The following is a 24,231-nucleotide window of genomic DNA, read 5'->3' on the forward strand; positions in this document are numbered from 1 at the left end:
AGTAGATTTTCAAGGGGCACCTGGATGGCTCAGTGTGTTAAGCATTTGACTCTTGGTTTCTGCTCAGGTCATAATCTCATGGTTGTGGGATCAAGGCCCATGTTGGGCTCTGCACTCAGCAGGGAATCTGCTGGAAATCATCTCTCCCTCTCTCTCTGCTCCTCTGCTCCTCCCCACTACTCACTCACTTATGCTCTCTCTAAAATAAATTTATTTATTTATTTATTTGTTTGTTTATTTATTTATTTCTCTTTCCTTCCTTCCTTCTTTTTCTTTTCTTTCTTGACCCTATTTTTTTTTTTAAAGATTTGTTTATTCATTCATAAGACACAGACAGAGAGAGAGGCAGAGACACAGGCAGAGGGAGAAGCAGGCTCCACTCAGGGAGCCCAATGTGGGACTCGATCCCAAGACCCCAGGATCACACCCTGGGCCGAAGGCAGACACTTAAACTGCTGAGCCACCCAGGGATCCCCCCCAATTATATGCTTTTAAAAAAATAATGTGTATATTTTAAATTAACTATTTTTCAATAAAAATGTAATAGAAAAGAACAAAAATAAAATCTACAAAAGTAATTATCAAAGATTTCAGATGTTCTCACCAAAAAAAAAAAAAAAAAAAAGCAAGGCAATGGATATGTTTATTATTTTGACTGTAATAATAATTTCACTATATTTAAATATTTTGTTTTTTAATATTTTTAATTTTTTAAAAGATTTATTTGAGAGAGAGAGAGCATGTACATGCACACTAACAGGGGGAGGGGCAGAGGGAGAGGAGAGAAAGAATCACTCACCATGGAGCCCAACACAGGGCTCAATTCCACGACTCTGAGATCATGACCAGAGCTGAAATCAAGAGTTGGACACCTAACTGACAGAGCCACTCAAGCGGCACTAATATTTTATTTAATTTTTTTTAAAGATTTATTTATTTATTTATGATAGACATAGGGAGAGAGAGAGATCGAGAGAGGCAGAGACACAGGAGGAGGGAGAAGCAGGCTCCATGCGGGAGCCCGATGTGGGACTCGATCCCGGGACTCCAGGATCGCGCCCTGGGCCAAAGGTAGGCGCTAAACCGCTGAGCCACCCAGGGATCCCCCCTAATATTTTATTTTAAAGTAATCTCTATACCCAACACAGGGCTCAAAGTTACAACCCCAGGACTAAGAGTTGCATACTCCACCAAGCCAACCAGGTGCCTCTATATTTGTTTCAAACCATCATGTTGTAGATCTTAAATATATGCAATTTTTTAAAAAGTATATTACCAAATAGTATTACGACATGATTTTTTTAAAAAGATTTTATTTATTTGAGTGAGAGAGCGAGCGAGTGCGCACCAGCACAAGCGGGGGGGGGGGGGGGGGCAGAGGAAGAGGGAGAAGCAGTCCCCCCATTAAGCAGGAAGCCTGATGTGGGACCCGATCCCAGAACCCTGGGATCATGACCTGAGCTGAAGGCAGACCCCCAACCAACTGAGCCAGCAAGGTGCCCCTGATTCTACTTTTTTCAAAGAAAAATATGTTATTTATTTATAAGGAAAAAAGACTTAGGCATAAACCATATTCAAAAGTGGTTAAGCATTAAATGATAAGAATATGGGGATCCCTGGGTGGCGCAGCGGTTTGGCGCCTGCCTTTGGCCGGGGGCGCGATCCTGGAGACCCAGGATCGAATCCCACGTCGGGCTCCCGGTGCATGGAGCCTGCTTCTCCCTCTGCCTGTGTCTCTGCCTCTCTCTCTCTGTGACTATCATAAATAAATAAAAATAAATCTTTAAAAAAAAAATGATGAGAATATGGTTGACTTTTATTTCCTTCATTTTGCTTATCTGTATTTCTTATAACAAATATTGTTTTTCTAACCCCTCCCAAAAAAAAATGAACTGTTGAAGAAAAGATTTTAAAAATAGGATCAATGGGCATTTTTGTACTTCTTCCATCACAGTTCTTAGGAAGAAAAGATTTGGGAATGTGGAATGTTCCTCTTCACTTCCAAGCTCAAATATACTCACCCTGGACGACTAGATGCAGCTTTTCCCTCCTTTGACTTGCTGTGCCCATGTTAGCCCTCCCTTCTGGTCCAACCTTTACTCCCTAAGTGAGGCAGTGTAAGTTTTGCCCCTGATCTACTGTGTAACATTTGGCAGGATCCTTCCCTTAGGAGCTCCAGTTTCTCCTCTCGAAATTCAGGTTAGAAACCAATGATCTCCAAGATCCCTTCCAGACATAGGAAAGAATAGTTTTAGAATCAGATAAGCCTTGGGATGAAGTTGAGAATGTGAGCATCACTCACCAGGAAAATAATCCTTAACTATTATTCTCCATTGTCTCCAGCCAGGCTAAGTACCTCCCAGCCTAGGCTTGAACTTATATCTCACTGGTCGTGGTGTAGGGCTCTACACACACTAGTTACTCGGGGAATTCACATTTGTCTCATCCTCCTTAAAAAGCAGGCTAGCTCCTGACGGTGATCTGAACCACATGGTTAGTTTTAATTCCTGGAGCACACAGTACACCGTTTTTTTCTGAGGTTAATTGGTGCAGTGCTTGTTTGTAACAATTCACCAAGCAAAGCAAGGCCTACCTAAGAGATCTTGCATTTGTCATGCTGCTTGGGTGGGGCTTTGGCTAGAAAGGCCAAGGGCGGGCAGCCCAGGTGGCCCAGCGGTTTAGCGCCGCCTTCAGCCCAGGGCGTGATCCTGGAGACCCAGGATGAGTCCCGCGTCTAGCTCTCTGCATGGAGCCTGCTTCTCCCTCTGCCTGTGTCTCTGCCTCTGTGTCTCTCATGAATAAATAAATAAAAATTTTAAAAAGAAAGAAAGGCCAGAGGCGGGCTGAAAAAAAAAAAAAAAGACACATCCCCAACAGGGGCCCAGGCTGTTACCACGAGGCTTGGAAGTCCCGGCTTTGCCTCTGTAGGGCTGTGTGACCTTGGACAAGTCCCTTCCTCCTACAGGAACGTTGTAGTGGACCTGTACCCCCTCCCAGGTCAGTCTGTACTACGGCGCTGACCAAGTGGATGCGGGAAACATTCGCCTTTAAACGTTTATGAACACGCGCGTGGGGCACCAGAGGCAAGGGACTCAAGGTTGCCGTCGCGCGAGCATCTACCACCCGCTCCATAAATCTCGCGAGACTGCTCCCCTGCGCTTCGCGGCGTCATCCTCTCGGCGGCCGCGGCGGCGAAGGCGACCGCGCGTAAGACACTAACAGGGGCGGCCCGTATCCTTCCGCCGCCGGCGCGGTCCGGCCCTCCCTCCCTCGCCCGCCAATCCCCGGGCCTCCCGACCTGCCCCTCGGCCTGGACCCACCCCGCGCTCCGGCGGCCCCACCCCGGCGGCGCCGCCCGCCCGCCCGCCCGCCCGTCCGCCCGCGAGTCCCTCCGTCCACCTGCAGCGGGCAGTCCCTCTGGCTGTTCCACTGAGCGGCGCCGGCCGAGCCCGAGGCTTGGGCTCTTGCTCCCCGGCGGAGGGATCCGCGGCGGCTGAGGAGGCGGCGCTGAGAATAGGTGGAAGAGGCAGCTACGGCGGCGGCGGCAGCGGCGGCGGCGGCTCGGGCGGCAGCGCATAAAGGGGCCGCCGCCGGGTGATGCGGTGACCGCTGCGGCAGGCCCAGGAGCCAAGTGGGCCTCGGCCCGCAGTCGGTCCTGCCAGACTCGCGCTCCCGAACTCCCCATCTTCTCCGGCCGACCCGCGGTCACTGAGGCGGCCTCGCGCCCCCTCGCCCCTTCCCCGTCCCTCCCCTGTCCCCGTCCCCGCCCCGGGGGCCACCGCCACCCGTCTCCCACGATGGCTTTGAAGAGAATCCACAAGGTAAGCGGCCGGAGGTCGGCTGAGGGTTCCGGCCGCTGGGCGGGCTAGCTGAGCAGGCTGCGGCCTGCACTTCCCGCCGTCGCCTCCGCCTGGCTCGCGGCCTCTTCGGACCCGGCTGCCGGCGGCGATGGTCCTGCCGGGCGCCCTTCCCACCCCACTCCCAGTGATGGCGCCCGTAGAGGCCCCGGTACGCAGCCCGCGCTCAGGCCGGAGGTTCGCCAGCCGGCTCAGCGTGCCTCCCTGGCCTCCTTTCTAGGCCCCGCGTGGTATGGAGTCCCAGGGCCTCTGCCCGGCTTGGGACTGCTGCGCTAGAGGGCCATTGTCCGGCCATGCCGGGAGGGGGAGCTGGGCTGGGGCGCTGAGCTGTCCCATTGACAGAGGTCGAAAGGGCTCCTCGCCCCACGTCTGCCCGTGTCCCCCGCCTCCCGCCTCCCGCCCACCTGCCCTGGTTCCCTCCTCCGAGCCGCCTGAGCTTGGAGCCCACGTCTCAGGCACACGGAGGAAGCCTTTTTGTCCGATCCACAAGTATTCCTTGAGTTTACTTACCTCTTGGCGGCCGCGCACTTCGGTCCACTCCACTCGTCCAGAAACTTAAGGAGTAGGAAGTTCAGAAGGAAAACAAAACAAAACAAACATGACTCTTGAGGGAGGAGGGAAGTAGAAAAAGGTTTTGTTCTTTGAGGTGGCCAAATGTAGTCCGAAATTAAACTTTTATAGGAATGGATCTAACAGAAAAACTTAAATTTGCAAGGATAGAAGTAGAAACCTGAACATTGAAAACCACTGAAGGAATTACACAAAGTTTCCTTTTACTGCCTCTTTATACGGCGGATTTTAACGCGTAAATTACGTGATATGTTCAGGGAGACCCTTTGAATTTAGAAGGAATTTTGCTCAATTTTTTCTATTTGAAAGGGTATTTAGTTATTTGTATGAAGGTTTTCCGTATACTGATTCTACCTTATGGGCTTGGCTTTAAATTTAGAGTACCCCCAATATTGTAACACTCCTGGAGCCTCTTACTATCCTGTCTTTTTCTTAAAAGTGAGAAGTACTAATGATGATTTTTGTTTGGTGTTTTACTTAGCTCCTTGGACAAGCTCTATTAAACCTTTAGCCACTTATAAATAGATCCCGGGATTATCCATCGGGAGCAATGGGATGGAGATGTACCGGGAAGAGAACAAATATTCATCTTGCCCTAAACTCAAGGCAAATGCAGACGTTGGACAATTAAAAACACCTCAGTTTGCAGTGGATTTTCACTTCATTCATGCTCAAAGACCTTTAACGTGGAATTAATCCTAATGGTTACCGTAAATTAGGTTAGATCCTTACTAGCTTGTTTGGACTTCTTTGATTTCTAACAAATGAAGAAAGGCAGAGTTCAGAGTAAATCTTGCATTAAAATGAAGCAGGTTATTTGTTAAAAGGAGCTTGCAATTTAACCAAAGATTTCTTAAAGAACTATTTAAGGGACAGGAGCATACTGAGGAATCATCATCCAAATAAAAATGTATATGTATTTTTAAGGCTTTTTTTTTTTTAAGATTGATTTATTTATTTGTGAGAGACACAGACTGAGAGAGAGAGGCAGAGACACAGGCAGAGGGAGAAGAGGTGCCTCACAGGGAGCCTGATGCGGGTCTCTATCCCGGATCCTGGGATCACGGTCTGAGCCGAAAAAAGGCACCCAACTGCTGAGCCACCCAGGCGTCCGTGTATTTTTAAGGCTTTTAGTAGTTTTTATAGGGTCTCAATGGGTTATCAATTTGAGATTGTAACTGTAGAAGACTGCTCTTTTTTTTTTTTTTTTAAAACTCCTCTCTCCATGTTCTTACTCTAAAACCTGAAGAGGAGTATGTATGATAATTTGCAGATCAATAAATATACCTTTTAATCTCTATGTTAATTGATATGTATTTCTATTTTTTCAGAGAAAGGAACTCAAAACATGTACTTTAATCTCATATACTTGCCCCAGTAATTAGTTTCTTTTGAGTTGCTACATATTCTCTAGATTTTCTCTAAAATATCTTATAAAAATTTCAATAAGATCAAGTTTAGGCAATGATACTTTGAACTTTTAAAACTCAGTAATTAGCCTTTTTTCCCCCCTGTTTTATAACTTAGGGCCCTCCTCAAAGTATGGCTCAACTTCTGAGACTGCCGGGGAATAGAAAAATAAAATTTATTTTGGTATACTAGTCAGTAAGATTGTGAAAACAAAATGGAGATTTTTTCCCCCCAATATTTTGTATAATAGCAATTTTAAGTTGAAGTCAGACTTACTTAGGTATGGGTAAGACTAGTTCTTACTATCTTCTTGGCCCTAGTAATGTATCTACAGTGGAATCCCAAAAAAACTTACTTGGCTTATGTAATTGATCTTGATCTTGAACCTTTTCAACTATCATTCTCTGAAAATATAGTTCTACTTAAAAATACTCTGTTAATGTTAGGTATAATGAACTGCTGCATCTGGGTTCTAATAAACTTTTGCTGAGAACAAATGCATTTGACAATGTGGCATCTTTAGAACTCAGCATCTTGAGGGAAATAGTGTTCTGTGAATTTGACAGTCCTTTAAATGCATTGTCTTTTTGGCAGAAGCTTGTGATGGACTTTATTTTGATAACACACTTTAAGGTCTCCTGACTTACAGAGTGTTCCAAAGAAGGTCATTATGAACATCCAGTATAGTTCTGTGCAGGGATTAGGACCCTCTGGGCTTGTTTATATCTACACCACATGGTCCTAGCCTGCTGTGTTTTGAGGTTTTCTGCTGACTTTATAGGTCTTTAGCTTTGATTTTGATGCTTTGAGTGTCTGCCTCTTGCAGCACCACCCCCAGCCCTTTTCCAGTTGGCTGCATCTCATCTGTTGTGGGCTGGGAAACTAGATCACGGAGCTTATTAAAATTATGTCTAAAATAAGATCCAGTAGGCTCTGACTGATGACTTCATGTGTTCTGTGAACTGTGTGGTCTCTGACTGATCAGAGACCTTTTTTATTTCCTGTTTTTCTTTTGTTATACAGATGCAGGAGGCTTTGAGGTACTCTTAGAGTGCCATAATATTGAAATACAGGGTTAATTTCTTTATTCTTTGGAAGGATAAAAGATTGTCTTGATTCTTTGAGGAGTTGAAGACAAACCAAAGTTAGTATACTAAAACCTGTTTTCGTAACAGTAATATTTTAGCGGTATCCTGATATTTATAGTTAACATTTGGTATACATGGTTTTAATGCCAAGATCCTCACTTGATTTATTGGTTCTATGATAAAGATTTTTATAGCTAGCTTCTTCTAAGACCCTTCAAAATATACCCACTTACCACCAAAGAAGAAAAAAAAACACCTCTGTAAGATAAAGATTTCAAATTCCAATAGCTCTAAAAGTGAGCAAAGAGTTGGGGGGGAACTAGACATTACATACGCTATCAGAAGAGGGCAGCTGCTACCCTGCTCTCTCTCCAAATGTTACTATTACCAGGATCTGTGGGCCCAGTGTTGCCAGATCTTCCCTTTTATTCCCCTTTAAAAGGAAAGCCGCAAATCCAGATTTTTGGCAACCAATTCAAATTAAAAACAATAACACATTTCTGGTAGGTTGGTAGGCACTAGTTTAATTTGTGAATTAAAAAGTTGAGGTTCAGTAAGCAATCAGGAGTATAAGGGTTAAATCATTTAAACCATATATGCTATCTTTTTTTAAAGTTTCAAATATTTTTTGCTTTATGTAGGTGGTCAAGATTAAGCCAATTTAGTAGATGGATTGATCCCACAGAAGTTTGTGTCTTACTGTTCATTACATTCTTTTTCATGTTGTGAATCATCTATCTGTAGACTATATACTTTCAAAATGTTTGAAAGATTGGGAGATTACAAAAGGATGATTCTTACCTTTATAACACTATAATAGTACTAAATTTAAAAAATAATTATTTTAGGAGTGCCTTGGTGGCTCAGTCAGTTAAGCATCTGACCAGCTCAGACCATGATCCCTGGGTCCTGGGATCCAGGTTAGTGGGGAGTCTCCTTGGCCCTCACCCCACCCATGTACTCTCTCTCAAATAAAGTCTTTTAAAAAATAATTATTTTAAAATACTGTACTGTGTGATACCATATATTAGTGTTACCCTGTCAGAATGGCAAAATATTATCAAATTGTTCTGTGGAGTACTGTGAACTTTAATAAATGGTTGACTGAAAATGGCTGTTTGGATTAGATCTCTCTCAGAAAGCACATATACCTTCTTACTCCAAAAGATAAGGCTCTTGAAATCTCTAGGAAGATTTTTTTTTAAATTTATCATTAGGAAATGTTTTTTGCTTTACATAGTTTCATTGGATTGAGAAACTTTCTTTGGATCTTCCAGGTTGCTATTTATTGATTTAAAGAATCATCACTGAAGGATAATTAATCTAGGTTTGATTAAATTAATTAAAGGGATAGTTAATCTAGGTTTGCCTTAAACTCTGTGTGTATTACTGTACTGCTGAATGACAAAGAGGAAGTTTTGACAAAGTCCAATTCTGGATATTTTAGTCCAGAGAGAGGACTGCTAAAATATCCTAGGCAGTTCCCAGGATAGGAATACCTGACTCATGCCTGATGGTGCCAGGAACCTCTGCATGCTTCATCCCAGAAATGCAGGAGCACACTTGTTTTTTCTGTAGAAACAGAGTTTTTGTGGTAAAGTTCCCAGGCTAACCTTCAAAATCATATTTAATTATGACAAAGGAAAAAAAAGTACCATTAGTTTTTCTATCTACAGAATCAAGTGAGATTTCAATTAATAGAATCATAAAATGTTAGAACTGCAACACATCTCAGAGCTACTATCTAAAAAGGCCATTTGACTTTCTAGGGCTGGATTAAGAACCTGTTTTTTTTTTTTTTTTTTTTTTCCATGTACCATTCATTATATAGCTGTTAGGTGTGTAAATCCAAAGGATGCAGTCTTTTTCTTTTGTTCAGTTGGGTTATGCAGACTGTTACTGGGAACCAGAAGATGTTTTCCTCAACATCTCTTTTTATTGTTGAAGAGGTATGTATGAACTCCCTTAAAACTATATACAAAGTTGGGATGTTCTGTCCTCCATATATCTTTCATCAGAGTTAAATGGGTTTTTTATTTACTTATTTATTATTATTATTTTTTAAGATTTTATTTATTCATGAGAGATAGAAGCAGAGACACAGGCAAGGCTGAAGCAGGCTCCATGCAGGGAGCCTGATGTGGGACTCAATCCCCGGACTCCAGGATCACGCCCTGGGCGGAAGGCAGACGCTAAACCGCTGAGCCACTCAGGGATCCCCAAGTGGGTTTTTTTAATCTCTGGAAGATTAAGAATCACTGTCTTACATCCTTAAACATTCTATTTTAATGTCAGTTGGTGACCCAATTACCTGTTCTACAGAGAAAGTAGAATTCGTATACGTGAATTCTTTCAGATTTCCTTTGAGGCCTTTAAAACAAAAACAAAACTCTATAGCTACCATCTTTATAGTACTCATTCAATTTCAGGATTACTGAATCTTCTGAACAACCCTTTGAGAATTCTGTTCTCTCCAGGCTAGATGGAAAAACAGACACTTGGAGAAGTAAACAAACTTACCTATGATTATATGGTATAGTAAGAAGAGCCAGGATTCAGATTCATGCAGTCTTGACTCTAGACAGCCATTGCTCCAAAATTACCGTAGTCATCACTCTTTTTCCTTCTTGTCTCTGCAGAAGCTGTACTTTTCCCTTTGTCAAGCTAACTTATGCTTTCCTATTCTTTCTGCCAGGTCCTGGCTCTATAGTAATTGTCTCTGCTCTCCTAGCTCCAGTTTCTTCTAAGTCACCCCAGCATCCACGCTTATCCAAGAGTTCCCCATCCTAAAAAAAAACCAACAACAAAAACACTTTTTAACTCTCCTAGTCTGCTACTGCTGGTCCCTTCCTCTTCTTTATTCCTCCCATTTCTATCATTGCAGTGCCAAAATTCTTAAAAGAATAGTCTATTCACCATTCTGGGACTTAGGAAGGTCACTGGTGATTACTTAATTGCCAAATTCAATGGATACTTCCTCAGCTTTTATTTAATTTATATAAGTTATGTTATCACTCATTTTCCTTAGCTTCTTTTTTTTTTTAAGATTATTATTTATTTATTCATGAGAGACACAGAGAGAGGCAGAGACACAGGCAGAGGGAAAAGCAGGCTCCCTGCAGGGGCCCTGATGCGGGACTTGATCCTGGGACTCTGGGATTGCACCTGGAGTGGAAGGCAGGCACTCATCCACTGAGTCACCCAGGTGTCCCTCCCTTAGCTTCTGATAAACTGATACCTCTTCCTTTCTCATATCTAGTGTTTCCCAAATTTATTAGAATGCTTTTCAATACAAATAAGAGTTTGTGAAACAATGCACACTTGGGTTAAGATTGACAGCGCAAATGGTCCTGGGTGAATTAATTAAAGTATGTAATCAAAATGTAATACCAGAAGCACAAAATTAGGTAAATTATTTAAAAAACAAAATATATTAAGATGAAACATTTTGTTGTGAAGGAGCAAACTAAAAATGGTATTTTTCTTATGTAACAATAGAGACCTTCATCAAAGGTTTCACTAAATATGTTACTGTATGTTGTTTTCATTACAGTATAATATGAAAATTTGTTTCAAATAGGTACACTGTAGCAAAAGATTACAAACTACATATTTGGCATTATTCATGCAGTTAAGCTACTATCAACATTATTGTCACATCTATTTAGGTGACTTAAAAATCAAAGGACTTTGTTTTTCATTTAAAACTTTCTTATTTGGGATGCCTTGACTCAGCGGTTGAGTGTCTGCCTTTGGCTCGGGGAGTGATTCCAGTCTGGGGATCAAGTCCTGCATTGGGCTCCCTGTGAGGAGCTTGCTTTTCCCTCTGCCTATGTTTCTGCCTCTCTCTGTGTGTCTCATGAAAAAGTAAATAAAATCTTTTAAAAAAATAAATAAGGCTTTCTATTTTAGGGGCACCTGAATGGCACAGTCAGTTAAGCATCAGACTCTTGGCTCAGGTCATGGTCACACTGAGTGTGTGAGTGGTGGAGTCTGTCCTGCTTTGGACTCTGTGCTCAGAGCAGAGTCTGCTTAAGTATCTTTCTCTTTCCCCCTCTGTCCCTCCCCCAATGTGTTCTCCCCTCTCTCTCTCAGGAATAAATAAAATCTTTAAAAAAATCTGGGGGTTCCTTGGTGGCTCAGTTGCTTAAGCTGTCTGCCTTCAGCTCAGGTCATGATTCCAGAGTCCCAGGATCAAGCCCTGCACCAGGCTCCCTGCTCAGTGGAGAGTCTGCTTCTCCCTCTGACCACCTCCCTCATGCTCGCTTGCTCTCTCAAATCTTTAGGGGGAAAAAAAAAACCCTTTCGTGTTCTAGTTACAACTCATGAAGAATGGGTTAGTATAGTCAGAATAGTAAGCTTTGATTAAATCTCAAATACAGGGGTGCTGGATGGCTTATTCAGTTAAGTGTCTGCCTTCGGTCCAGGTCATGATCTCAGGGTTCTGGGATCGAGCCTCACGTGGGGCTCCCTGCTCAGTGGGCAGCTTGCTGCTTCCTTTCCCTCTGCCCCTCCCTACACCTGGCATGTGCTTGCTCTCTCAAGTAAATAAAATCTTTTTTAAAAATCTCAAATATAGAAGGACACCTGGGTGGCTTAGCGGTTTAGCACCTGCCTTCAGCCCAGGGCATGATCCTGGAGTCCTGGGATCGAGTTGCACATTGGGCTCCCTGCATGGAGCCTCCTTCTCCCTCTGCCTGTGTCTCTCTGCCTCTCCCTCTTTGTGTCTCTCATGAATAAATAAATAAAATATTTTTAAAAAATAAAAATCTCAAATATAAATTGAATTATGACAAGAAACTGGATAGATCAGTGGAGTTAAATTGATAATACCCATGATTAAATCCTGTTTGTACATCAGGATTGATGTACAACACACCTGTTTGTTTTGTGTTCCAGTTTCTTGAGGCAAATTATTGCTTTAAATCTGTAGAAATATGTAGTATTTCTTAAAAACATGTATTAAAAGTTAGGTAAAATTTAGGACAAAAAATATTGCCACCTTTATTCATATAATACATATTAGTGTTTCATGAAAAATGCTACTGTAATTCAAGCAGTTCTAATTGGTCCTTCTTAGAATCATTTTCCTTTAGTCTTTGTGCTTTTCCTTTTACAGGGAATGTCCTCTCACCCCACCCCCTCCTCCTGAATTCTTTATTCATCCTTAGACACCCAACAGAAATGGCCTTTCTGTGTAGCATGCCCCAGGCATGCAGGCAGTAGGGTTCCACTATAGAACTATTTCTTAGTATGTAGACATGATTGATTATTCTCCTCCTCTGGACTGAGCTCTCCAAGGCAAATCCCTGTCATTTACTCCTATTTCTAGTATCTGATGCATAGTAGACATTCAGTTTTTGTCAATAACATTCAGTGCTGACAGCAAGTGATATGATGAAAAAAATAGGATTTTGGAGTAACATACTTATTGAGTCATGCGGTAGCCCTGTAGCCTTGAGCAAGTCTCTTCCGTAGTTTCCTTTAGCTTCAGCTTCCTTGTCTGTAGAATGAGGATGGTGTCATTTACCCTGCAAACCCGTGGAGGGTGAGTAGAAAGGAAATAAGGATTACATAAAAGGTAGTTTTTTTTTTTTTTAATTTTTATTTATTTATGATAGAGAGAGAGAGAGAGGCAGAGACACAGGCAGAGGGAGAAGCAGGCTCCATGCACTGGGAGCCTGACGTGGGATTCGATCCCGGGTCTCCAGGATCGCGCCCTGGGCCAAAGGCAGGCGCCAAACCCCTGCGCCACCCAGGGATCCCAAAAGGTAGTTTTTAATATCGTCACTGTGACTTAACTGCCACAGTTGCAAAGTTGCAAATACAATACCTAGACTATTTTTCTTTTTTTTTTTTTTTTAAGATTTTATTTATTTATTCACGAGAGACACAGAAAGACAGAGGCAGAGACACAGGCAGAGAGAGAGAAGCAGGCTCCTTGCAGGGAGCCCGATGTGGGATTCGATCCCAGGACTCCAGGATTACACCCTGAGCCGAAGGCAGATGTGTTTAACCACTGAGCCACCCAGGTGCCCCTAGAATATTTTTTTCCTTTTTCCTTTTTTTTTTTTAAGATCTTATTTATTCATTCATGAGAGATACACAGAGCGAAAGAGAGAGGCACAGACACAGGCAGAGGGAGAAGGCTCCATGCAGGGAGCTCGACGTGGGACTCAATCCTGGGTCTATAGGATCACACGCTGGGCCGAAGGCAGTGCTAAACTGCTGAGCCACCGAGGCTGTCCTAGAACATTTTTTTCTTTAACCATTTCAGAGTAAGTTATTAACATGTCTCATCAACCCTAAATACTTTAATCTGTATTTCTTGGAAACAAGGACATTTCTGCCACATAATCACAGTACAGCCTTCAAAATTAGTAATTTTTTTTTTAAGATTTATTTATTTCTTCAAGAGAGACAGAGAGAGAGGCAGAGACACAGAGGGAGAAGCAGGCCTCCCGCAGGAAGCCTGATGTGGGACTTGATCCTGGGACTCCGGGATCACACCCTGAGCCAAAGGCAGAGGCTCAAGAAGGCAGAGGCTCAACCGCTGAGCCACTCAGATGTCCCAAAATTAGCATATTTCCATTGAGCTCTTACTGCCATATAATCCTCAAACCCCATTCAGGTTTTGCCAGTTGTTCCAGTAATGTACTTTATAGCAAAGAACCCAGTCCAGAGTTACTTCCTGCATTTTGTTATTTATCTATGGTCTCTTTTAATTCCTTAGTCTTTTCTTGACTTTATGACCTTAACACTTAAAACGTTAGAGTCCAGTTGCTTTGCAGAGTGTCCCTCATTTTGGATCTGTTTCCTTATGATCAGATTTACGTCGTGGGTCTTTGGCAGGGATGTCAATGAAGTAATGCTGTGTTGCCCTCTTTGCAGACTATCAAGTGGTATGTGATTTTGGTTGGATTCTTTTCATTGCGTCCTGTTGAATGGTATGCAATTTAAATTTGACCCGTTACTGAGAATTTTCATTTCCATTGCTTGATTAAGATAATGTCTACCAGGGTTCCCTACTATAGAGTTAATTTTTTTTTTGTCTTTGTAATGAATAAGTAATTTATTGGGAGATACTTTGAGAATATGTACTTAATCCTGTTTGTATCATTTATATATTGCTACAGAAGAAAGTACCCCAAAACTTAGCTACTTAAATATTTATTATGATATAGTTTCTGATGATCAGAAACCTGAAAATGGCTTACAGCTAGGTGATTCTGGCTTGGGGTCATTTTTGAGGTTGCAGCCACACTATTGCCAGAAGTTAAGTTTGCTGTAGGCTAGAGGATCCCATTCCAAGCTCACTACCATTGTTGTTGGCAGATCTTAGTTCCTTGTGAATTACTGGACTAAAGGATTCATTTCCTACCCACATGGGTCTCTCCCTAGAGCTGCTTGAGTATGCTTAAGATATGGTTTCCTTGGGCAGCCCCGGTGGCACAGCAGTTTAGCACTGCCTGCAGCCCAGGGCGTGATCCTGGAGACCCTGGATCGAGTCCCACGTCAGGCTCTCTGCATGGTGCCTGCTTCTCCCTCTGCCTGTGTCTCTGCCTCTCTCTCTCTCTCTCTCTGTGTCTCTATGAATAAATAAATAAAATCTTTTTTTTTTTTAAAAAAAAAAGATGGTTTCCTTAGAGTGCCCTGAGAGAGAGAGCAAGAGAGAACACACACACACACACAACCACAATATCTTTTATAACCTAATCTCAGAAGTGGCATGCTATTGCTTTTGTCATATTCTGTTGGTTTCACAGACCACTCTTGGTACAAAGTGGAAGAGAGGACTAAGGAGTATGAATATTAGAAGTCAAGAATCATTGGGAGCTATTTTGGAGTCTAGGTTCCACACCCTTATGCAAATTTTTAAGTTACTCGTTTTTAAATGTAAATTTATATGGACCTATGATTTCCTATTTTACTCAGGTGGATTATAATAATTTATTATCATTTATTTTAATACTCAAGGTTTTTTTCTTTTTTTTCTCATCATTCTTTGAGTACTTTGTTTTGGCACCCCAAGGTATCTCTGGCTTTTTCTTTTTTACCCTGCTCTGGCCCTGTAATCACCTATTTTTCCAAGGATTCCTAGTTCTGTTTACTGGAAAATGGTATTTAGAAATCAAGATCTGGAGGCTAGGTGTGCTCCTTGCTCTTGGAGTCTCACTGCTTCCAGAGTTTCTCAGTGTGATCACTGAATGTAGGTAGGGAATATGTGTGTGTGTGTGTATAGACAGACACATACATATAATACATCGTCATGTGTATGTGACATTCCTGCCAAAGATGCATGACCTAAATTTGATTCTGGGACTCTAGATCGTGACCTGAGCTGACGGCAGACAGCTTCACTGACTGAGCTGCCTAGGCACCCCTGTAGATACCATTCATGCTCTCTTTTTTCCCTTGGGGATGCCCTTAATTGTCCTGACTTGGACATCCTGCACTGGGTCATACCCATCCCCTTATAGATGTTCTCAGAATTAAAAATAAATAAAATAAAGGGCTTCTTATTTGGCAGAAATATTTAGAGAAGAAATAAAGTAATAGTGCCAGTCATGTAGAACATAAAATAGATACAGGATGTTCAGCCTAGTAATTGTAACCGCTTAGCTCTTTTTCCAGCTAGGGAATATGGCCCTTCTTTTTGCTTCAGTTTTATACCATTATTTGATAAGCAGCCATTAGTTCTCATCCACATAAACTGTTTGTAGATTTTTGAAAGTGGTGACAGGTACACAGGTAACCAGTGTATAGAACTTGTTTGGCAAATCTTCATCCTCCTGATGTTTTTGGACAACTGCACACAGGTACTGTATGGAACATTTTTTATTCCTTTGGCCCAGATGGCATTGTTGAGCTTGGTGTCAGTATGCACCTCTGGAGTTCCCATCTTCTTCATGTGAAGTTTCTGGATCTCCTTGCATGCCCAAGGGGCTGACTTTGAAATCCATTCCATGGATGCGCTCGTGAATGTTGATGGTATATTCTTAGGTCACTACCTTGTTGGTGGCGGAATGGTCTTCTTGCCACCCTTCTTTACAGGAGCCATCTGCCAGGCCCTAGTTGGAAAGGGAGAGCACAAGGTATTGTGGAGAATATGGTCTTTTCTATAGCTGTCTTGGAGTAAACCAAGACCATAATTTTAATTTAGTGTTGTTGTTGTTGTTGTTTAAGATTTTATTTATTCATTTGAGAGAGAGCAAGCATGAGTGGGGAGAGTGGGAGAGGGAGTAGCAGACTCCCTGCTGAGCAGGGATCCCAACTCAGGGCTTGATCCCATGACTGAGATCCACCCAGGTGCCCCAATTTAATGTTTTCTAAGATAATTTTGATAACTCTGGTATCCTGTATAAATACACTAGTTTCCAGTCTTAGAAATATTTGGAAACAACCATAAATAAATAAATAAATAAAACTTACCTTTTTTATGAAATATTTTATACAAAAGTATAAAAGATTTTAGACACTGATATGATCAACACCTATGTACTTAATATCCAATTTAACATCCAGAAGAACTACCTAATTTAGCAATAGTGTTAAAGTTTATTTAGCAATAGCTTCTCTCTTTTTTAAAATATTTTTTTAATTAAGTAAACTTTATCCAGCATGGGGCTTAAACTCACAATCCTGAAATCAAGGGCAGCCCCGGTGGCTCAGCGGTTTAGTGCCGCCTTCAACCCTGGGTGTGATTCTGGAAACCCGGGATTGAGTCCCATGTCGGGCTTCCTGCAGGGAGCCTGCTTCTCCCTCTACCTGTGTCTCTGCCTCTCTCTCTCTCTCTCTCTCTCTCTCTGTGTGTGTGTGTGTGTGTCTCTCATGAATAAGTAAGTAAAATCTTAAAAAAAAAAAAAATCCTGAAATCAAGAGTTGCACGCTCTATGAACTGAGACAGCCAGGTGCCCCCAAAAGCTTCTCTTTTTAATTTATGAGCTTAGCATTTTTGCATATTGAGAAGTATTGTTTATGTTTTCATAAGGGTGCATTGTTGGTGGTGGTGGGGAATTGCTTGTGGAACCACTCCAATTTCACTTATTTCAATAAGGCAGTATCATCAATGAGCTTAGTAGTAGGCCAGTTTAGATTATTTGTATCTTTAAGTATTGTGCTTTACTTTTATTGACTAGAAATAGTATAATCCACTTTGAAATTATTGAGCTTACCAGCAATATCATAGATATTTGTGAGCTCTTTTTAAAAGTGCATTGCATGATATTTAGCGTATTTATTTCAAGGTTGGTTTGAAACCATTTTCCAAATGTTTAAAATACTGATTAAATTGGTTTAAAACAAAAATTTGAATTATTTCTCAAAACAAATAGTTATACCCTTTATTTTCATCAACACAGGACAAATCTTGAATAAATAAAATCTGTTTAACATGTACTGGCAATCCCAAAACATGCTTATGCAGTAATTTATTTTTCAGTATACATGTCTTACTTTAGTTCCTCTGTTATTGAACCTATAACTTAATGTGGAAAATAAATTGAATGAGGTCACATGCAACATTAACATAGAGTTAAAGAAATTGTTCCACTTTGGAACAACTTGAAACTGACTGTGTTTATTGGCATTTGGGAAGGAGCTATTAGTTTCTCAGCCTGGACTGTGGACATGATTTGATCTGTAATCCTAGAGCCCGGGGTAGGGCCATGACTGTGACACTCTTTTTACTTTAATTTATTTTTAAAAAGATTTTATTCATCTATTTGACAGAGAGGAACACAAGTAAGGGGGAGTGAGAGAGGGAGAAGCAGGCTCCCCGCTGAGCAGGGAGCCCGATAAAGGGCTCAATCCTAGGACCCTGGGATAATGACCTGAGCTGAAGGCAGTTGCCCAATTGACTGAGCCACCCAGGGTGCCCCCTTTTTTACTTTTATAGTCCGTATTTTCATTGTCTTATAGTTTCCAGTATTGCTGTTAAGTCTAAAACTATTCTGACTCCTGATCCTATATATTTGGCTAGTTTCCTTTCTGAAAATTTACAGATTTCAATGTTTGTGTTTTCATTTTTAGATATATACCTAGGAGTGAAATTGCAGGGTGATGTGGTAATTCTGTGTTTAACTTTTTTTTTAGGATTAGTTATTTGAGAGAGTGTATGTGTTCACAAGCACAAGTTGAGCAGAGGGAAGAGCAGAGGCGAGGGAGAGGGAGAGAGAAAATCCTCAAGCCGACTCTTATTCTGAGGACAGAGCCCTTTGCGGGTCTCGATCCCAGGACCTTAGCTGAAACCAAGAGTCAGAAGCTCAACCCGTTGAGCCACCCAGATGCCCCCGTGTTTAACTTTTGAGGAATCACCAGGCTGTTTTCTAAACCAAACTGTACTATTTTACATTCCCATCATCAATGTATGAAGGTTCTAGTTTCTATACATCATCATCAACACTTGTTACTTTATTTATTTTTTAAGATTTTGTTTATTTATTCATGAGAGACACGGGGGGGGGGGGGCCAGAGGGAGAAGCAGGCTCCACGCAGGGAGCCTTATGTGGGACTTGATCCCCAGACCCCAGGATCACATCCTGGGCCGAAGGCAGGTGCTAAAGCACTGAGCCACCCAGGATCCCCCACTTGTTACTTTATTATTATTATTTAAGGTTATATTAATCTATTGGACAGAAAGAACACAAGTTGGGGGAGTGGCAGGCAGAGGGAGAGGGAGAAGCAAGCCCCCCCACACACAGAGTAGGGAGCCTGATATGGGACTTGATCCCATGACCCTGGGATTATGACCTGATCTGAAGGCAGACACTTAACTGACTGAGCCACCCAGGTGCCTGTTACTTTATTATTTTGATTATAGCTTTCCTGATAGGTGTCAGGTGATATATCATTGTGGTTATGATTTGCATTTCTCTTAATTACTGACTAATACTAAGCATTTTTTCACATGCTCATTGGACATATATATATTCTCTTTGGAGAAAAGCACATTGTTTATCCATTTTTAAATTGGCTTGTCTTTATTGTTGACCTATAAGAATTCTTTGTTTATTTTATATATTAAACCATTATCAGTTAAATGATTTGCAGGATTTTTCTCCCATTTTGTGGGTTGCCTTTTCACTTTATTCATGGATGTACAGAAGTTTTAAATGATGGAAGTCCAGTTTATCTAATTTTTCTTTTGTTGCTTGTGTCCTTAGTATCATAGCCAGGAAACTATATCCAAGGATACAGAGATTTGCATTTATGTTTCCTTTATGAGTTTTATAGTTATAGCTATTACATTTAAATTTTTGCTGTCTTTCAATTTTTTTATCATAAAATTCATATATAAAACTTATCATCTTAGCTGTCTCCCCCCCCCCCCAGAGAGGGAGAAACCCAAGAGGCTTCATGCCCAGAGCAGAGCCTGACATGGGGCTTGGTCTCACAACTCTGAGATAATGAGCCAAAATCAGGAGTCAGACATTTAATGAACTGAGCCATCAAGGTGCCCCTTAGCCCTTTTTTAAAAAGATTTTTAAAATAAAATAAAATAAAATAAAAGATTTTTTTAAGTAATCTCAACACCTAGTGTGGGACTCGAACTCATGACCTGAAGATCAAGAGTTGTGTGTTCTTCCCACTGACCCAACCAGGTGACCCACTCCCCACAGCCATTCTCAAATAGACATTTCAGTGGTATTAAGTACGTTGTATTGTTGTACGACCATTACCACCATCCATCTCTGGAACTCTTCACCTTTCAAAATTGAAACTATACCCATTAAACAGTAACTCCCTATCCTTGTTCTCTGTGGCCCCTGGCAACCATCATTCCACTTTTTGTCTTTATGGTTTTTTACTAGGTTCCTCATATAATTGGAATCAGATAGTATTTTTCTTTGTGTGACTTCTTTCTCTTTAGCGCAATATTGAAGTTCATCCATGTCAGAATATCCTTCCTTTTAAGGCTAAATAAAATTCCACATTTTGCTTATCTACTTGTCAGGTGATGGACACTTGGATTGTTTACATGTTTTAACTATTCTGAATAATGCTGTTATGAACACGGATATGCAAATATCTCTTCAAGACTCTGCTTCCAGTTATGTAGGGTTTATACCTAGAACTGGAATTGCTAGATCATATGGTAATTCTATTTTTAATTTTTGGAGAAACTGCCATACTGTTTTCCACAGTGACTGTACCATTTATACTCTCACCAACATGAATCCAACCATTCTGTTTGTTTTTTGTTTGGATTTTTTTTTCTAGTAACCTTCCTGATAGGTATGAGATTGTGGCGTGTGGTCCATTTTTAGTTAATTTTTGTGAAATGGGGTCTAGGTTCATCTTTCACATGTGAATATCCAGTTATAGCACTATTTGTTGGAAATATTCTTTCCCCCAAGTGAGTTGTTTCTGACAACTGTAAAAAACTAGTTGGTCATAAATCTGTGGGTTTATTTCCAAACTTTCTGTTCCATTAATCTATACATATTTCTCTTTTTATGCTGGTATCATACAGTCTTGAATACTGTGGCTTTGTATTAAGTTGTAAAATCCTTAAGTGTGAGGATCCATCTAAATTTATTATCTAAATCCTTCTAAATTTATTATTTTCCATGATGGTTTTGATTCTTTGGGTGCCCTGCATTACTGTATGAATTTGAGAATTACTTTGTCATTTCTATAAAAAGGGGGAGACATTTGGAATGTTTATAGAGATTGCATGGAATCTGTAGATCAATTTGGGGGAGTATTTGGATTAGTCCTCTTATATTTTCTTTTTTCCTTCTTTGTTTTTTTTTTATTTCATAGAAGACTTTCTCATTCTCATTATGTTTAAGGATTTTGCTCTTGTTTCATAGAAGCAATAGCTTCTCTTACCTTTAGGATATTCACGATAGTTTTTCTTTTGTTTTGGCTTTTTCTCCTTGTATGGTCTTTGTTTTCCTTTGCTTTTTTCTATACATTGTTTTGGTGCTTATCTTTCATATTGAAGATGAATGATCAAATGGTTGAATTCTTCATTGTCATTTATATTTATTAGGAGTCGAGTACTAAAAACCTGGTGCAAAGTTCTGAGCTTATAGGGGTGAGGTTTCTCAACTGTGGAATCAGTTTACAGTTTGCTGATTGGGGTATTTCTCTGGATAAACCATTAATATCAGTAAATTGTAAAGCTCTTTATCTTGTTCTGCTGACTTTTTTCCTAGGGATCTTTATAATCTCCTGCCTAGACAGTGCATGCCTGGCTTCCAGTTTTCTCAGAACCACTGGGAACAAAGTTTGTATGTAAATGTTCACTTAGCCTTCCTGTTTTCTGTACATCATCCATCCCCTTGACTGTCCTTATATAATCTCTCAGTCCTGAGTCCTTGTTTTATCTTTTCCAGAGAACAAACATCTGGCTTGTGGCTTGAGTTGGAGAGGCATTCACTAGAGGAGTTCAGAGTCAAGAAAATGATCTAGACATCACTTTTAATAGTTTTAAGTTTTATTTTATTTTTATTTTTAATTTTTTTATTTAAGATTTTATTTATTTATTCATGAGGGACACAGAGAGAGAGAGGCAGAGACATAGGCAGAGGGAGAAGCAGGCTCCCTGCAGGGAGCCAGATACAGGACTTGTTCCCCAGACCCGGGATCACTTCCTGAGTGAAGGTAGACACTCAACCGCTGAGCAGCCACCCAGGCATCCCAGGAAATGTATATATTTTAAATGATGTGCATTTTCAGTGAATACAGATAAACCAACTATATTTTTTAAAAATTTGTTCTGCTAAAGGGATCCCTGGGTGGCGCAGCGGTTTGGCGCCTGCCTTTGGCCTAGGGCGCGATCCTGGAGACCCGGGATCGAATCCCACATCAGGCTCCCGGTGCATGGAGCCTGCTTCTCCCTCTGTCTGTGTCTCTGCCTCTCTCTCTCTCTCTCTCTCTGTGACTATCATAAATAAATAAAAAAAATTTTAAAAAAATTTAAAAAAAAAATAAAAATAAAAATAAAAATTTGTTCTGCTATGATAGACATTGTTTCCAAGTTTTTGCTGCTACAGACACTGAAGCATCAACAGTGCCATACATGTCTCTTGGTGCTCATAGGTGAAGGTTTCTTTTTATAGTCAGCAGAGTTGTCTGGTTAGAGATTGTGAGCCTTTTCATTTTTGTAAGATATTGCCAAATTGTTTTCCAACGTTTTAATTTTTCTTATTTTTTTAAGGATTTATTTATTTGAGAAAGTGAATGAGAGAGAACACAAGCAAGGGGAGCAACAGAGGCAGGGAGAAGCAGGCTCCCCACTAAACAGGGAGCCTGATGCAGGGCTCAATCCCAGGACCCTGGGATAATTGAGCCAAGCCAAAGGCAGTTGCCCAACCAGCTGAGCCACCCAAGTGCCTAGACACCCAACTAACAAGATACAACGGTTTCTTTTTCTTTCTTTTCTTTTCTTTTCTTTTCTTTTCTTTTCTTTTCTTTTCTTTTCTTTTCTTTTTTTCTTTTTTTCTTTTTTTTTCTTTTCTTTTCTTTTCTTTTCTTTCTTTCTCTTTCTTTCTTTCTTTCTTTCTTTCTTTCTTTCTTTCTTTCAAGATTTTATTTATTTATTCATGAGAGACACACAGAGAAAGAGGCAGAGACACAGGCAAAGGAAGAAGCAGGCTCCATGCAGGGAGCCTGATGTGGGACTGGATCCCGGGACTCTAGGATCATGCCCTGGGCAGAAGGCAGGCGCTAAACTGCTGAGCCACTCAGGGATCCCCGATACAAGAGTTTCTAATTAACTTACTTTCTTTTAAAATTTACTTTATGAATGTAACACATTATAGAAAAATGGACAAAACAGATGTCTGACAAATTTCTAAGTACTCCATCACCCATCATTTTATGTTATTTCTCAATACGTCTTCCATCTTCACTTGATTATTTTGAAGCCAATCCTAAATATCCCATCATTATATCTAAATAATTCAGGTAAATTACTAAGAGATAAGGCAATGGTTTTCAACTCTGGGCAGTTTTGCCCACTAAGTAACATTTGGCATTGTTTGTAAACATTTTTGGTTGTCACAACTGAGAGACTACTGGGGGCTACTGGCATCTAGGAGGTGGAGAGGCTAGGGAGCTGATAAACCTTCTACAGTGCATAGGATAGTTCCCAACAACAAAGAATTATCCAGCCCCAAATGTCAACATTTCCAGATTGAAAAACCCTGAGATAAGAACTTTTTAATATCATGTGTATGATACAGTTATCACATCTCTTTCTTTCTCTTTTTTTAAGGTTTTAGGTTCTCTCTACATTCAACATGGGGCTCTAATTTACAACCCTGAGATCAAGAGTCCTATTCTCCACTGACAGCCAACCAAGTGTTCCTATTTTTTTTTTTCAATATTTTCTTTCTTTATTCATGAGAGTCACACAGAGAGAGGTAGAGACACAGGCAGAGGGAGAAGCAGGCTCCTCTCAGGGACCTGGACTCTGGGATCTCGCCATGAGCCACAAAGACAGATGTTCAACCCTGACCCACCCAGGTGTCCCCCAAGCACTCCTATTGTTATCACATCTAAAATATGAACAGTAATTTCATGATATCACGTGTCCAGTTTAAAATTTTTCTTTTTCAAATGAAGTGGTTTTTATTTTGTTTTCTTAAAGATTTTATATATTTGAGAGGGGGACAGAAAGAGCCATGAGCACAAGGAAGACAGAGGGAGAAGGAGAGGGAAAAGTCGACTCCTTACTGAGTGGGAAGCCTGGTGCAGAATATGATCCCAGGATCATGACCTAAGCTAAAGTCAGATACTTAACTGACCCAGCCAACCAGCTACCCTCAAATGAGTTTTTAATTATTTTTTACATTTGATTTGTTTGAATTATTACATAGATAAAGTCAACTAATTAAATTTGGTTGGTGTCTTTTAAATCTTTAGGTATCCCCTCTTTTTTCTTACATTTATTTGTTGAATACAATAGATCCCTTGTTTTATATACTGTCCCATATTCTCTAGGTATTGCTGATTGTATCCTCCTCTTCCTTTTTTTTTTTTTTTTTTTATTTATTTATTTATGATAGTCACAGAGAGAGAGAGAGAGAGGCAGAGACATAGGCAGAGGGAGAAGCAGGCTCCATGCACCGGGAGCCTGATGTGGGATTCGATCCCGGGTCTCCAGGATCGCGCCCTGGGCCAAAGACAAGCGCCAAACCGCTGCGCCACCCAGGGATCCCTATCCTCCTCTTCCTAAACAGACTTGCAGACAGTCCTGTTTTTAGCTCTACTTCCAGGAGTTGCTTGTACTATCAACTTCTGAGCCTTTGTGAATTTGATTCCTTGGGTTTTTCTTGTAGATAATAATTACA

The 24,231-nt window shown here is 40.9% G+C and overlaps 1 protein-coding gene across 2 annotated transcripts in view; it reads left to right on the forward strand.

Moving 5' to 3' along the window:
• The first annotated feature begins 3,345 nt into the window (after positions 1-3,345).
• The window catches only part of UBE2D2 (ubiquitin conjugating enzyme E2 D2), a 53,530-nt gene continuing 32,644 nt past the window's right edge, over positions 3,346-24,231 (forward strand). The window contains exon 1 of one of the 2 annotated variants that reach the window (XM_041766690.1): positions 3,346-3,821. Coding sequence is in view for 1 of the 2 variants with exons in the window: in XM_041766689.1 (XP_041622623.1) it covers positions 3,798-3,821 (24 nt within the window). In the remaining variant the exon portion in view is untranslated. The remainder of the gene's footprint in view (positions 3,822-24,231) is intronic. The other variant, XM_041766689.1, reaches the window with a different exon arrangement.

The sequence above is a fragment of the Vulpes lagopus genome, chromosome 8, assembly GCF_018345385.1.
Source record: "Vulpes lagopus strain Blue_001 chromosome 8, ASM1834538v1, whole genome shotgun sequence".
Lineage (NCBI taxonomy): Eukaryota > Metazoa > Chordata > Mammalia > Carnivora > Canidae > Vulpes > Vulpes lagopus.